This window comes from Balearica regulorum, chromosome Z (assembly GCF_011004875.1).
Source record: "Balearica regulorum gibbericeps isolate bBalReg1 chromosome Z, bBalReg1.pri, whole genome shotgun sequence".
In the NCBI taxonomy this organism is placed as follows: domain Eukaryota; kingdom Metazoa; phylum Chordata; class Aves; order Gruiformes; family Gruidae; genus Balearica; species Balearica regulorum.
The window spans coordinates 86,174,624-86,190,679 of record NC_046220.1 but is presented as its reverse complement, the minus strand read 5'-3'; the positions used below and the strand labels follow the sequence as shown (position 1 = coordinate 86,190,679).

The 16,056-nt window shown below is 55.3% G+C and overlaps 1 protein-coding gene across 5 annotated transcripts; it reads left to right on the top strand.

Moving 5' to 3' along the window:
* The first annotated feature begins 4,271 nt into the window (after positions 1–4,271).
* CCDC68 (coiled-coil domain containing 68) lies at positions 4,272–15,458 on the top strand. 5 transcript variants are annotated; one of them, XM_075740226.1, is made up of 10 exons: positions 4,272–4,300; positions 8,564–8,706; positions 11,236–11,370; positions 11,877–12,002; positions 12,306–12,434; positions 13,162–13,244; positions 13,797–13,902; positions 14,384–14,467; positions 14,731–14,807; positions 15,309–15,458. In XM_075740226.1, exons 1-10 carry the CDS (start codon positions 4,282–4,284, stop codon positions 15,382–15,384), a joined length of 978 nt encoding a protein of 325 aa, XP_075596341.1. In that variant the 5' UTR covers positions 4,272–4,281; the 3' UTR covers positions 15,385–15,458. The 5 variants fall into 5 exon arrangements, with proteins under 5 accessions (XP_075596341.1, XP_075596340.1, XP_075596344.1 ...); XM_075740225.1 differs by having other exon boundaries at positions 11,233–11,370; XM_075740228.1 differs by lacking the exon at positions 4,272–4,300 and adding an exon at positions 6,494–6,573 and having other exon boundaries at positions 11,233–11,370.
* Positions 15,459–16,056: the final 598 nt, after the last annotated feature.

Sequence of the window (16,056 nt, the reverse complement as noted above, 5' to 3'; positions counted from 1 at the left end):
GAGGTCGGAGGAAACCGGTTCCTGAGGAGGGACGTGTGGTGCCGTATTGATCAGCGACCTTCCCGCTAAGGAAATCTCTAGCCAGACCGGAGCTGAGGAATGACGTGACGCTAATTGAGACCTGGGAGGTGATTGCTGAAGGTGGCAGGTCTCTGCAGGCACACCCGTGAAAAAGCCATCGTGCATCCAGAGGAAAAAGTGACGCAGCTGAATGACCGGTTGATATTTTCAATAGAGTCGTTTTCACGGACGTAGACAAAGTTTCTCTCCGTTGCATTCAACAAACTTTGGGTCCGACCCCCAAATTTGCCAATAAACTGAAAGCTTTACTCAGCAAAACACGTAACTGAAGTTTCGAGGGAAAACTTATAGCAACATATTTATTTTTCCCTTCTCTTTTTCATGAGTTGGTGGATGTAACTGTGGGTTTACGTAGGTAAAAATTAGATGTTTGGATAGCAACGTGAAGTGGTGGCCTCACCGAACGCGCTCCGGGAGCTGAAAGAGTTTCCACTCCTACGCCGAGCTCGCCGCGTATCCCGTAAATCCGTATTGCGTCGCCATGGCTGGATCCAAACAGGAGGACCCACGATCTCAGGGCAAGACTGAATCGCTCACCTACCGGGGTTCGTTAGCCTCCATCGCCACGTAGGCGTTACACGCGTTAAGGACTCGGGTTAGTCCTCGAGTCCAAACTGCCTGGCAATAACGATCGAGAGACGCAGCCTGTTTCTCGCGCCGGGGCAGGAATACGGACCGCTCAGCCAAATATTGCTGCGCCGGAGCGAGGGGCTGACGCGGAGGTGTGGGACGAGCGGCACGGAGCCCGGTTTTGTGCGGCGGATCGGGACGGCGGTGCAGCACATCGCCGTGCTGGTAGCGCTGGTGCGGCCGTGCGCGGACACCCTTGGAGGGGGGGACGCGGTGTCAGCTCCTTCAATATCTCATAAATCACCTCCAACGGTCTTCCCCGTTAAAAGAGGCGCCTCCGCATCGCCCCACGTCAGTGCCCCGCCGCCACGACCCCGCCACAACGTGCTGAATCTCAAACCTCCCGCGACAAAACGCAGCAGACTTTGCGAGCAACTCTACACGCGGTTTCAAAGACAGGGCAAGTCGCATTTTTTTGGCCTCACCTTCCTTAAGCAAAACGCGAAGGAAATCACCACCCTGGATTCGGCTTTCCCGGCCTGCGGAGAACAGCCGGAACCTGCCGAGAAGGTCGTTAGCCCCGGGACCGCGCTAAAGATTAACCATCACCGCTTAGCTAATTAAGCTGGACTGATAATGAGAAAAACCACCTCTTGGGTTCCTCGTTTTTTTAGATTGAAGAGTTTCCATCGCCCGGGAAGAAAAAAAGCCCGGGAGTCAGCAGCAGCGGGATGCGGGGCCGGGACAGGCCGGGACCTGCCCCGTGGCTGGCGGCACTCGCCCCGCGCTCGGGGGGAGCCCACCCTGGGGCCCCGCGCGGCCCTTCCTGGGTTTGCTCGGGAACGAACGGCCCACTTGGCTCTCGAGGCGATTCGCTTCCGTGGGGAGGAGAGAAAGGGGTGACGCATCCCAGGCAGGAGGAAAAAAAGACCGGGATTTTTATTTTTTTTTTTTTCCCCCCTGTTTTTAATACATAAGAAAAGCTTCCTGCCGAAAGCTGTTGTTAAGACATGGGGCTCGCAGGGCCCTCGCTCAGAAACCGGCCTTTACCCCGCGGACGTGCGGCGGGTGCACGGCAGGACGGTTCAGCACCCCTGGCGGGGCATGTATGGCGGGGCACGTGTGGCAGTGCACATATGGCAGGGCACATACAGGTGTGCACGTATGGCGGGGCACGTATGGCAGTGCACATATGGCAGGGCATGTACAGGTGTGCACGTATGGCGGGGCACGTATGGCAGTGTGCATATGGTGGGGCATGTACAGGTGTGCACATATGGCGGGGCACATATGGTGGGGCACATACAGGTGTGCACGTATGGCGGGGCACATGGCAGTGCACATATGGCAGGGCATGTACAGGTGTGCACGTATGACAGGGCATGTATGGCAGTGCACATATGGCGGGGCACATATGGCAGTGCACATATGGTAGGGCATGTACAGGTGTGCACGTATGGCGGGGCATGTATGGCGGGGCACATACAGGTGTGCACGTATGGCGGGGCACGTATGGCAGTGTGCATATGGCGGGGCATGTACAGGTGTGCACATATGGCGGGGCACGTATGGCAGTGCACATATGGTGGGGCACGTACAGGTGTGCATGTATGGCAGCGTGTATACAGCGGGGCACATACAGGTGTGCACGTATGATGGTGCATGTATGGCAGTGCACATACGGGTGGGCACGTATGGCAGTGCACGTATGGTGGGGCACATACGGCAGGGCACATACAGGTGTGCACATATGGTGGAGCACATATGGCAGTGCACATACAGCAGGGCACATATAGGTGTGCATGTATGATGGGGCATGTATGGCAGGGCACATACGGCAGGGCACATACAGGTGTGCAGGTATGATGGTGCACGTATGGCAGTGCACGTACGGGTGGGCACGTATGGCGGTGCACGTACAGCGGGGCACGTACGGGTGTGCAGGACCTGGGCCTCCTCCGCCTGCCCTGGACTAAAACACCCTCGGATTCAAAATGTTGCTGGAAAAAGAAAACCGAGCGCGACTCGACAGATTTCCGGGTGTTCGGTGATGGGGAGGGACGCCGATCTCAGGGGCCCGGACTCACCGATCAAGACTTTCCTGTTTGTAAAAGAGTTTATCGCACATTTTGGTCTTCGCCTTCCCATCCTCCACGTGCTCGTCTCCCCCTTCGGCCCGTTTCCTGGCACGTTTGTGGCTCCGTATCGGCGCCCACCCCTTTCTTGACAGCCCTCTCTCCTTCCAGCCCCCCGCTTTTATCTGTACTGACCGCATTTCCTCGCTTTCTTCCTTCGCTCTCCTCTGCCTCGTTAGTACTAAGCGTTAATCGCTGGACGGGGTATCTCTGGAGGCCTCTTCCCCCCCCCCACCCCGGCTCCGGTTTTTTGCCCGTCGGGAAGTTTGACGTCACATCCCAGAGGGACAGCGCGGTCCGGGCGGGGGCTTCGAGTGAGACGCGATCCGAAAATGAGCCCGGGACGGCGCGCGGCACCTTTGCTGGGAGGCGGGAGGCAGGGCGGCCCACGCGCACCCGCTGCGCCCGCGGCCGGAGGGAGGGGGCGAGGGGGGATGGAGACCCCGCGGGGGGGGGGGGGTGTGCGCGGGTGTGTGCATACGTGTGCGGGTGTGTGCACATGTGTGTGGGAGTGTGCACGTGTGCGTGTGTGTGCACGTGCGTGTGGGCATGTGCGTGTGTGTGTGCATGTGCGTGTGTGCGCACATGTGCGTGTGTGCGTGCATGCGTGTGTGCACATGTGTGCGTGTGTGTGCACGTGTGCGTGTGCATGTGTGTGTGCGTGTGTGCGTGCCTGCGCACGTGTGCGTGCATGTGTGTGTGTGCGTGTGTGTGCACGTGCATGTGTGCGTGCATGTGTGTGCGTGTGTGCACGTGTGCGTGCGTGTGTGCGTGCATGTGTGCACACGTGCGCCTGTGCGCACGTGTGTGCATGCGTGTGCGCGTGTGCATGTGTGTGTATGTACGTGTGTGTGCACGTATGCGTCTGTGCATGCGTGTGCATGTGTGCGTGCATGTGCGTGTGTGCGCGTGTGCGTGTGTGTGCACGTGCGTGTGTGTGCGCGCGTGCGCGTGTGCACGCGTGCATGCATGTGCGTGTGTGCATGCATGTGTGTGCACGTGCGTGCCTGTGTGCGCGTGCGCGTCCCGCGCAGGGCCGGGAGCCCCGCGAGGGCGGGGCCATGGCGCGGGAAAGGGGCGGGACTGGGCAGGGAGGGGCGGGGCCATGGCGCGGGAAAGGGGCGGGGCTGGGCAGGGAGGGGCGGGGCCATCGAGCAGGTGGGACGGGAAAGGGGCGGGGCTGGGCAGGGAGGGGCGGGGCCATGGCGCGGGAAGGGGCGGGGCCATCGCGCAGGTGGGGCGGAAAGGGGCGTGGCCATGGTGCGGGAAGGGGCGGGGCCATGGCGCAGGTGGGACGGGAAAGGGGCGTGGCCATGGTGCGGGAAGGGGCGGGGCCATCGCGCAGGTGGGGCCGGGCGGGGCCGCCGGGCACCGGCCGCGGAGCGGGGAGCGGGGCTACCGCGGGTGGCCGTGGCCGTGGCCGTGGCTGTGTCCGTGTCCGTGGCCGTGTCCCTGTCCGTGGCCGTGTCCCTGTCCCGTGGCAGCGGCAGGTAGCATGTCCGCTCCCTCCAAAGGTGAGTCTCGCTCCGGGGACGGGCCGTTGTGCCCCCCCGGGGGGGGCTGGTTGGGGAGGTGTCATCCCTTCCTCCCGTGTGCGGTCCCTCCTTTAACTTCCCCGCATTTAGTCTTTCTCTTTCTTTCTTCCCTCTCTCCCTGCCTGCCTTCCTTCGTCCGCCTAAAGCCAGAAGCGAACGACGAGCCGGTATCTCCCGGTCGAAGGTCCGGGGGTTGTTTGCGAAGTGGCCCCGCTGATTACTTGCTCTTAATTGCGTGTCGTGCTCTTCGTCACCGCTTAGCTCATCTTCTCCCCGGGTCGTCTGTGGAAACGCTTTTTGTTGGTAGAGATATGGGGAAAAAAAAAAAAAAAAGCAAAGCAGAAACTTTGCGTTTGAGTTCCAGCGCTCAGCCGGAGGCTGTCCCGGAATTAGTTTCTCTGGGTGGTCCCGCTAATTGCAATTAAAATGGCTTAATTTCCATTTGCGTGACTCCAGCCCTGCCTCGCTTCCTCAGCTAGCGCCACCGCCCAGCCCGACAAGAGGTTTACGGTAAATACCCGGCCGTCACGGTCACGCGTGAGCTGCCTTTGGGCCGGTTAAATCCCGGAGCATCCCCCCCTTTAGCCGCCAGCCTGCCCGGGCTGTGACAAACCTCCGTGTCCCCCGCCTCGCCGTGTCCCCCGCCTCGCCGTGTCCCCCGCCTCGCCGTGTCCCCCGCGGCCCACGCTCCCCGGGGGGGTGGGGGGGGGAATCCCGGGCTCTCTGCCCTGTGCAAACCCCGTGGCGGAGGTGGGCCGAGGAGCTGCGAATCCTTCTGGCCCAGAGCGTAACGATAGAACCGTTGTTGGATAGCGAACGTTACTCCAAAGAACGTTATTCGGAATAATTTGGGATGTTCCTTCGTGGTTTCCTGCTTGGCGCGTCCTGGATTCTCTCTTGCGTGAGCTTTAAAGCATCGTGAGGAAAAGCAGAGAGACGTGCTTTTGTAGGAATAAAACCAGAACTTGACTGTTACCGGGGTTGTCACGCCCGCGTCGACCATCTCGGGCCTAACGAAGAAAACCTCGCGTGCTTGGTGGGTCACCGAGAGGCGAGGGTTTATAAAGCCTGGCAGCGGGATTTTTTCTGCAAACGTTAAATTCCTCCTTCTAGCAAGGAAAGGCTGGGAATAATAGATGAACTTGTCACTTCTTTTGACGCTCGCTTCCAAAGCGGAGAGAACGTTTTCGTGCTGCGGGCAGCCGCGGTACGTCCGTCCCCCCCCATCGGTGGGGTGTTTCGGGGGACGCTGAGCTCTGGGGCGACGCGGGCGGCTTTGGCGGCGTGGTTCTGCTGCTGTGAGGACGGAGGTGCCGGAGGAGCGGTGAGGGCCAGGGGTGCGTGCGGGCAGGTCCAGGGGTGCGTGCGGGCAGGTCCAGCGGTGCGTGCGGGCAGGTCCAGGGGTGCGTGTGGGCAGGTCCAGCGGTGCGTGAGGGCAGGTCCAGCTGTGCGTGAGGGCAGGTCCAGCGGTGCGTGAGGGCAGGTCCAGCGGTGCGTGAGGGCAGGTCCAGGGGTGCGTGCGGGCAGGCCCAGCTGTGCGTGAGGGCAGGTCCAGCGGTGCGTGAGGGCAGGCCCAGCGGTGCGTGAGGGCAGGTCCAGCGGTGCGTGTGGGCAGGCCCAGCTGTGCGTGAGGGCAGGTCCAGCGGTGCGTGAGGGCAGGCCCAGCGGTGCGTGCGGGCAGGCCCAGCGGTGCGTGCGGGCAGGTCCAGGGGTGCGTGCGGGCAGGTCCAGCTGTGCGTGCGGGCAGGTCCAGGGGTGCGTGAGGGCAGGTCCAGCTGTGCGTGAGGGCAGGCCCAGGGGTGCGTGCGGGCAGGTCCAGCTGTGCGTGAGGGCAGGCCCAGCGGTGCGTGCGGGCAGGTCCAGCTGTGCGTGCGGGCAGGTCCAGGGGTGCGTGAGGGCAGGCCCAGGGGTGCGTGCGGGCAGGTCCAGGGGTGCGTGAGGGCAGGTCCAGGGGTGCGTGCGGGCAGGTCCAGGGGTGCGTGAGGGCAGGCCCAGGGGTGCGTGAGGGCAGGCCCAGGGGTGCGTGCGGGCAGGTCCAGCTGTACGTGAGGGCAGGTCCAGGGGTGCGCGCGGGCAGGTCCAGGGGTGCGCGCGGGCAGGTCCAGGGGTGCGTGAGGGCAGGTCCAGGGGTGCGTGAGGGCAGGTCCAGCTGTACGTGAGGGCAGGTCCAGCTGTGCAGCCCTGTGGGCTGCTGCTCTGCTGCCCGTGGTTGCCCAGCTGGGAAGGAGGACCCAAGGACTTCTCCTAGCCAGGTCAGAGAGCTGTGCCTCTTAGCGCTTGCTTCTCCTGGCTCAGCTCCTTCCGAGCTGGAAAACATTTCCAGTCCAGGACTTATCCCCTGGGAGGGGGGAGCGGAGGTTTCAGCCTGAATTACTGAAAAGGAGAATTGATCCCGGTTGTGTTGGGTGACTCGGTAGCTGCTAGATTGCAGGAGGGAGGGCAAACAGCAGCCGGGAAGAACAAACTTTATTCAACCCCTTGTAGCGCTGGTGGGAACCATCCTCTCTACCCTCTTCCGTGCCGCAGCTGGAGGGTTTTCTGCTTTCCGGGATTTCTGCTTTCTCTTCCAGCTTGGATAAACTGTGGCACTGTGAAATCAGGGGCCAACATTTGGAATGAATGATTTTTTTCTTTTTTCTTTCTTTTTTTTTTTTTTTTTTGGTTGAGGTCAAAGCTCTCGAGGGTTGTGTCTGGTTATCCAGCTCCTCTTTGCTATTTAGGTGGAAGTTACGGTAGGAACGGTAGCTCACTCTTGTGCAACCTGATTTTCCTCCGCTCTCCCATGTCCAGAACTGACCAGCTCGGTGATGCTCCTGATTTTTAGAAGGTGGAGAAGAGTAAAAAAGAAAGCAAGAAGAGTTTTTATTTCATTGCTCTTTGAATTTGTGCCCTGGGGCACTTAAAGCTCACAGTGTTAAATTTCTTTACGCTTATTTATAGTTAATTTCTAATTTAGCCTTCTGCTGTTGTCTGCCGGGGACACAAGGTAATGGTACGTGGCGATGTCTCCGGTGTGGCTGAGCCGCCGCCGATCCACCTGGGCCGTTACGCAAACCGGCTCGGCGCGGGGCTCCCTGGGAATGCCATTCCTCCTCCACCACAGCCGTAAATGTTTCAAGCTGCCTAATTATATTTTATTAGAAAATGAGCCGGTTAAGAAATGAGCTAGCCTGAGTGATCTTCCTGGGAGAGCCGCGATGCTTCGTGATGGGACGACCCCGCGGACGCCCGTGGCATCTGTGCCGTGCCAACAGGACTGCAGTTACTGAGCTAAACTTCAGGAGCCCCGAGACCCTGAACTTAAATTTTTTAAAATAAACGTGGTTTTAAATGAAATATTACTGTAAATTATCTGTAAGCTTTCTAAAGCGCGACTACTTTTTGTCTCTCCCGCCCTGAGCCCATCCGCACCCTCCGCGCTCCCTGAGTGGCTTCGTTATTCCTCTGTGCGAACCTTAATCGGTTCCAGATCCTTCCGATGTGCTCGTTAAATCTTGGCTTTTCCCATCCGAGCGCCTGGGACGGGGCTGGGGACGGGCGCTCACGTCAGAGCAACGCGGCTGACGCTGGATGTCACCATTGTACAGCACAAACCTAGCTGGAGGGCTGCAGAGAAAAAAAACCTCAGTTCTTCTTTCCCAGGCGCTCTTTTTTTTTCTTTTTTTGCCTTTTTCTGAGAGTTATGATAGCATTCAAGCTTTGTGCCGCTTGGAATATCTAAGCAGGATGGGGGTAATCCTCCTGAACCCCGTTAAAACCAGTTCTGCACTGGTGTCGTCGCTGGGAACGCAGAGCCAGACTGAATTCCCCGACGGCAGTGGGATTACTGCGTGCAGGATGATGGGGTTTGGTTTATAAACTTTGTACGTGGATGGGAAAAGTTTTGTTCTTAGTTAAACTGCGTGCGTCCGCGAGTTACTTATTTTTTGCCTGGAATCTCTGGCCGCATGTTTTCTGAAATAATATAGGATTGGGGTGTAAAAACTCATTGAAATCTGCAGTGAAAGCAACGTGAGAATATCCCTGTCTCTTTTCCCAGCCATTAAAAATAATAATCAGGTGTCTGCATTTTTTATTATTTTTATTTTGAAGTGGTCCATAATGTTTAGTGCTTTAAGCTTGCAATGCCTGCTTGACTCCGGCACGTCCCTGAGGTTGAAATGGAATTAAATGGGATGGAATAATGGGATTATTCTCCATCCTTGTGTAACGAAACAAGCCCCTTTCTCCTCTCTTGTACAGAACAGAGAAACGCACGTATAGTGATGACTACCCTGCTACTCACCGAGCAAATAACGCAAGAAGACCGCGGCTCAGAGGGAAACTACGTGCTTTATGGATCCTCTTGCGCCCAAATCACCGAGGAAGCTGAATACGTGAAAAAGGTATTTTTGACGTTGTCGCCGCTCCGTTCCTTTCTTTGCTCCAGCAGGAATCGGGGTGAGCAAAACTAATTCCGACCAAGTGCAACGCGCGCTTGGAAAACCGTTGGGTTTACCCATCGATCCTAGAAACGCGGTTTACTCCGCAGTAGTGACTTAATTATAGCACGAGCTCTCTTAGGTTGGGTTAAACCGCTTTAAACCTGGTGAGGTTTTCCCAGCCCTCGTTTAGGATTGTTGCAAGAGACACTTAAGTGCGTGTCCCCACCCAAAGTCGACGCTCTTCAGCGGCAGGGAGATGTTCGCTGGGAGATGCGAGGAGAAGGACGCGGGAGCTTGACCGCGCTCAGCAGCGCGGCGGGAGGGAACGTCTGGGAGCTACGGTGGGATAAACGTGTCCACGGCGAGAAGTCCCAGCTTTGCAGGGCGTCTGGTGGTGGGATTGAGACGGGAAGATGGAAAAGAGGGTGAATGAAGGTGTGGTTGGAGCTGCTTTGCATACAAATGACTAAGCAGTTAGAATGAAGGATGGATATGTAATACCTTAAAAACAATAATAATGTGAGATATGATGCATAAACCCCCCCCCCCATGTACCTAAAGCTGCTGTTCAACCCGCTAGACAGTTTGAACATCGTGGTACGTACTGGTATACCTGCAAGTTTTTATTTGAAGCCCTTTGCTGTATAGCATCAATGCTGAGCTGAGCTGGACAGGCTCGGTCCCTGGAAGAGATGAGGCAGCTCTGGAGCAGACAGCGAGCAGCCGTGTCTGAAGCAGAAGTGTTGGTCCAGGGCTCCTGGAGGACAAGGGTCCGGGGCTCCTGGAGGACGAGGGTCCGGGGCTCCTGGAGGACGAGGGTCCGGGGCTCCTGGAGGACGAAGGTCTGGGGCTCCTGGAGGACGAGGGTCCGGGGCACCTGGAGGACGAGGGTCCGGGGCACCTGGAGGACGAGGGTCCGGGGCTCCTGGAGGGCGAGGGTCCGGGGCACCTGGAGGGCGAGGGTCCGGGGCTCCTGGAGGGCGAGGGTCTGGGGTACCCAGAGGACGAGTGTCTCGGGAGGTGGAGGTTGACCCAAGGGACAGGCAGATGCTGGAGGTGTCAGTCGGCAAAGCGCGAGCGCCTCGGAGAGCACGGCGTACAGTAGGTTTGTGTGGAACAGTCTCGAGGTGTTCCTTTTCTGAATGCCAGAGGAAACGCAGGGCGAACGGAGTTTAATGAGTGCATTTAACAAACTTTTGTGTGTGACGACAGAAGAGAAGACCTTGAACTTTTAGTTTAAGTTGGAAGAGAAAAGATTGTTTCATTCCCTTTACAATTAAATTGACGAAGTTGCAGAATAGTACTGTAACTTTGAAAATTTCGTAATGAATCCTTAAGCATCTCAGAATCCAAAATTGTTTACATGAAGCAATTACTGTGAAAAAACTTATATTCTGTGGCGGTGAGAGCGGCTCGTGAAGGGCCTGGGACGTGGTGCCCTGCTTGATCCGACCCCACCGTGAAGACGTGCCTTTTTCTTTTATTTTTTCCCCATAAGAGATCTCGTGAGCGATGAGGCTCAGCCCGCTAGACCTGCTCTCTTATTTCTTTGCCGTACGCAGCGGAGCGCGGTGATGATAACACGCAGAGGCGGTTTTTCTGTATCCCAGGAGAGCGCTGCAGAATGAGAGAGGGGAGGATCAGTGGGCTGAAACGCGGCTAATTAAGAAATAATCGATCACAAAAAGTTCCTTTTAAAAAAAAAAAAAATGCTTACTCCTTTCTCTATTCAGTTGAGGAGCGAGGCTGAAGAAAAGCCTCTGTAGTGAAAAGTGATTTATGACTCAAAACCCTTTAAAAAGTACAGACTGCCCATTGTTTGTAGGAGTTTATTTTTAACGAATGAACTTGGTGTGACTTAAGAAAGGCCGTATAAATGCCAGTGCGTTCTGGCATAAATCTGAGGGATTTTAGGTCGTGTTCCTTGCCCGGAACTTGCAAAGCAGACAGAAGGCAAGCGGCGAGCAAACGTTTGTGAACGTCTACGGGAGGGCAAAAAAAAACGGTTTAAGCAAGTTAAAATGACTTCAAGCAAGTGGTTTTAAGCAAAGAGGCAACCCCTAGGAAGCAAACGGATTTGGAAATGTTGTATTCCTGGAGTAAGAAGTAGTTCTTTTAACGGGAAGTGTTGGACAACAATTACTCAAGGTGCATTCATCCAGCCTCGCCTACAATGCAACGTAGGCTGCAATAATCCAAAAGCTAATTAAGCTTTTACCTGCGGAAAAAACACTGTAGAGAGCGGAAGAGTTATTTATCAGGATGGACATGCAAATGCTTTCCAACGTAAAGCCCCGGAGAGCTGAAAAAGCCGAATGTTTTAATTTCAGTTCATTCGTGGAGGTGGAGGAGCTGTGCCGGACTCGATTCCCCGGAGAATTCGCTCCCTGGGCGAGCCGGAGAGGGGTGTTTGTAAAAAGCCAGGTTGATTGCTCAAGCTGGTTTTCTATTAGCTTTTAAAAGAATTTCGGTGTGCATTTCCTTTAGCAGCTTCCTCAAGCCGCGGGCGATAGAGCGGAGTCGAAGAGCAGCGGCTGGAGCTGCAGCCCTGTTGCAAGGACGGTGAAGGAAACTGAAGAGCAGCTGCTGGTGGTGAGCAGGGAGAACCAAGTGCTGAAGATCAAGGTGCGTTTGGGTTGGGTTTTAGGGTTTTAGGTGAACACGCTTGCCTCGCAGCTCAGAGTCGGATCTCGGTTGCCGCAGCACGGTGCCCGCTCAGCGATCGCGTGCCGGAGCCTTCGCTTCGGGGAAGGGGCAGGTTCCGCTTCGCTTCCCCGGCTGCTCCAAACTTTCATTCCAGCAGGCAATGAAATTTATATCAAAATCTGCTTCTGGGGACGCATCCCATTTGGAAGTAGTTGGCAGCGGATGTATTTCCAAGCGGTTGGAAGTGCGTGTCTCCTTTTAAGCCATCGGGGATGGCTCAGTACTGAGTAAATCTGCCTTTATCTGGAAACTAAACTGCCTGTCAGATAGTGCCCAGAGGTGTTTAGGATTCCTTTCTCTTCTTTTGACGAGGGTAAATACTGACATTTGATCTTATACAGAGGGCTTATTTTTTCAGCATGAGATTAGAACATCACTTTGTTTAAAGCCCAAATATATATGTATCCTACAATTACTCTTTCTAGCGGGAAGCCACAAGAGAAGCAGGTGCACAGGCTCTCAGATCTGCCTCCCAACAACTGCGTGAGAACTACCGGACTCGGTCAGAAGAACTGAAAAAAGGCCACGAGAATGAAAAGCAGCAAATACAGGTACAAATTTCCACACACACACCCCCCCCCCCCCGGCTGCCAGTGGGGACGACCATCCCGCTCGCTATCAAAATATTTACCTGGGCTTTGGCTCGCTGTGCTGCAAAATTCAACCGAGGAGCTACTGAGTCTCTTCTGCTAGCGCGGCGGGGAAGTTAAACAGGATAAATGAAAAATAAGAATAGTTTTATTCCTGCTTCTTGGTATCGGGGTCGGTAGAGTTAGCTCAAAATTCCTCAAGCGTCCATCCGTTGCGTTGACCAGCTCCCAGCATGTCCCCGTTAACGTCCTTCTTGGTCCCAGGCCTACAACCTCCAACAAGAAGCAAAGCTCCAGCAAAGCTCCGCTAACGCCGGTCGCCTCGCCGAAAGTATCGGGGAAAAACGTACCCGCGTCGCAGAGATGGAGAGGCGCGTGCGAAGGATGGAGGAGGTACGTCCGCCCGCTCCTCGTGTCCCTCTCGCCTGGCACCCGGAGTCGGCGCAGGCGAGGAACCTGGGAGAGCACCAGGGAGAAGTCTTAATTTGTGGCTCTTAACGATTTCTATTCCGAAAGAGCTGCTCTTTCCCCTTCCCCCATCGGCGTACCTCTAGCATTTGAAATGAAAACTTAGCGCTAAAACCTGCTCCTTCTTAACCCTCCAACAAATGCCCCTCTAAGCATCCGAAAATATCAAGCAAACGATTGTTGCGGCAAGCCGACGACTGCTGGCACAGAAACGTGCAGAAAACTTCTCCTTTATTGTGAATTTTCTTTGGTGGCGGTAGTTGCGTTGGAAGACGCGATGGCACCGCGCGTCGTTCTTCTGATGCGCGCGGCGGGAATTACTCCTATAGAAGTGCCGTTCTAAAACTAAAGGCTCTGAATTTTAAGGGTTTTGCTAATTATGTAAAGGAGAGAACCGGTAGTTTAAGAGAGTTGGGATTTTTCTCGGGATAAATCGGTACTGTCATCCCTTCCGGATTCATATTCGGAGAGGTCAGGCTGCTTCGTAGCTCCACCTGATATTGATGCCGGTTGGTTTGGGTGGTTAATGCTGAATTCTGTCTGTTTTCAGACGCTGAGTGGAACCGTTGAAGGTACAGCCAAATTTCTCTTGCTAATTGAATGACAGGAAATGTAATAAGAGTTTTTTGTATAACTCGAATTGTTTCTTTAGGAAAAGAAAACTCTGATAGAGAAGAAAATGGCATTTGAAAAGACACTTCAAGAGATGATGTCAAGGAATGAGGACAGCAAACGGTGAGTAAATCCACGTGCTGAAGTGTTTGTCTTTCTGGGGGATTATTTCACGTAGAGCACCAGACAATCACTTGCTCAAGTTTCTTCTGGTAGTAAAATTACCCACGATGAAAGCAACCGGTTCAAAACCCAATTTACTATGATTGCTTGAAGAAACCAAAACAGATGTTGATGTCCTACAGCTCTTAGAAGTTGATATTCCTGGTACTTTTCCTCCCACCTTGCATGCCCTAATTCCTTCCCTTTCCCGATTCTCGCTTGGAGTCGACGTTGCTTTGGTGACGTTGCGCGTGCAGTAGGTACGGCAATTATTTATCAATTATTCGTTATTTATCAATTCACTCATCGACAGCTAGTAAGGGTGGTCCTACCAGGCAAAATACATCTCAAACTACGGTTTTGTTTGTTTTGCTCAGCAAAGAAGCCTTGATATCGATAGTTCTGCGTGAATCGCGGCCGTGTACCCTCAGGAACATCCTTGCTAGCGACAAGCTCTGGAGCTGACCCTGAGGTGGGGGATTGATCCCGGGCTGTTTCTGCTCTCACCCGCAGGTGCCTGGATCTCCAGAGGCAGATTTCCACCCTGCGGGAGCAGATCCTCCACCTCCAGCGCGTGATCCAGGCGCAGCACCACGGCCTGCGCGGCGTGATAGGAGAGGTCAGGCTGGCGTCCCGCCGGGCAGGTCTTCAGCCGTCGGGAAAAGAAACGGGAGACGTCGGGCTCTTGTCTTAAAGCACGCGCGCTGGGGATGAGCAGCTTGGATGCCACCAAAGCTGCGCCCGGCGTCGTGCACCCCGCGTTCAGACATCCATACTCATTGCAGCGTTAAGGTGGAAACGGCATCCCTAAAAATGGGATTATTGCGGTGGAGTCAGCGATTTCGGGTAGACCCCTGAGTTCTCGTAGAGCGTTCTCGGGGGGGATCTGGCTCCCCCCTCCCTGCCGTGCTCCCCGCCGGGGACCTGTCTGACCCGGGGATGCTCCGCCGGAGGCACCTGCCCTGAAGCCAAAGCCCACAGGCTGACATCCTAGAAAGCCTACAACAAAAATTAAACTCTGTGGTTTTTGTTTGACACAGAGATGGTTTTGATGTATTAAGGTTTCAAATCTCTTAGAAACTTTATTTCCTAACTCGCAGGCAGAGGAACTCAACAATGAACTCAGAAACCAAGATAAAAAAATAGAAAACCTGACAGGGAAGCTGACTGCGCTGGAAGCGCAGGTAAGGAAAGTAAAAAAGCTATTGAAGGGAGAGCAAAAGTAGTTCCCTACAATCGGGGGCCCTTCACGCTGCTGGGTTTGTGTCTGTACGACACTGACATTTTTCTCTTGGTTTAAAAAAACCAAAACCAACCCCAAATGCAAAAAATAATCCCCACAAAACCCTTTGTGGACAAGCGGTGGGTCTTAGCTGGCATCCAGGCTTGTCTCTCGTCTGCTCCCTTCTGCTGAGAGGGGTTTGGTTTATATTTTTTTTCCTTGCAGAATAAAGAACTGAAAGACAGAGTAGAGTTCTGGTCTAGCCAGCCCAAGGCTATCGCTTCCAAAGCTCTCCAGACCGAGTAAGTACCTCGGGGGGTACCGCAGGGCACGGGAAGGGCCGAGCCCCCTTGCAGGTCTCCTCCGGTGTCCCCGTGAGCTGAGTCAGGCCTTGCTGGGAACAACTAAATTTCATCCTGCAGAACCTATTTTCTCTAGAAAGGAGAGGAAAACCACAAGCTCTGCTTCAAACTTAGTAGCTGATGGTGGCAGCCCAAGTCCTGACTCCCGTGCAGGTGTCCAGCCCAGACGGACATCGACCAAGGGCATCTCAGACGCTCGTACATCCATTCGAGATTAAATCAGAGCCTTTTCTGGGGGAATCCAGTCCTTTGCTCTAGTAGATCTGGACGCAAGTTTCTGCTCTCAGTTAGCAGAGCGGGCACCTGAAATCAGCCCCTCCACATCCAGGGCCGTAGTTATAAATCTCCGACTTGTTTCACGTACGGTTGCAGGGGGTTTGAGCCTGGCTCGGGCAGGCGAGGGTGTCTGCGATGGCAACCTTCTTGTGCTTCGCTCCGCAGTGCCCCACCAAATTTTGGAGCTTTTGGAGCATCCCCTTACCTGATGCTCACCAGGCTAAGGAAGCACGAGAGCTAAAAGAACGACTGGATGTTTGTCTCCTACCTTTGTCAGAAGGACTTTTTCCGTCCGTTGCAACCTGTAACTCCTACGGCCTCTTCGTTAGTGCAAAGCGCCTTCGCACACGTGGCGCAGAAGCGGTGCTGCAGGGCTGCGCTTGAAAGAATAAACCCAGAAAGAAGGCGAGAGCTGAGGAGAGAGGAGGGGAGCTCACAAACGCCCGCACCGCCCGGATGGCAAAAGCAGCCCCGGCCGTACCTGGGGGATGCCGCACCGCCGGAGCTCTGGTGCGGGCAGCGGCAGGCACCTGCCTGCACGAAGGGGCTGCCACCTACACAGACCGCGGCACAGACTCAGTTTAATCGCGACTCTCATTTAGGTAAGATTTGAAAATAAACCTTTGGCTAACCCGGTACCTTGTTAGAGTCGCCGCTTTCCTGCCTGCTGTTGGAGCAGAGGGTGGATGGAGGTGGAGCGGGGGTCCTGCCATTTCGAGGGGCTCAGCTCTCCTCCAGCATTCGACCCCGCGGGCACGGTGTGGTTTAGGCGTAGCAGCGCCGTAATGGCACAGCGTCCTTCCTCGGGCAAGCACTGAGCGGATCCCTCTCCGGGTTAACCCGGCTCTTGCTTTCCTGAAAACTTTCCGTGGCAAATAGTGAGTTTTCTGCCCACGTCAGCGGGAGCGTGAAG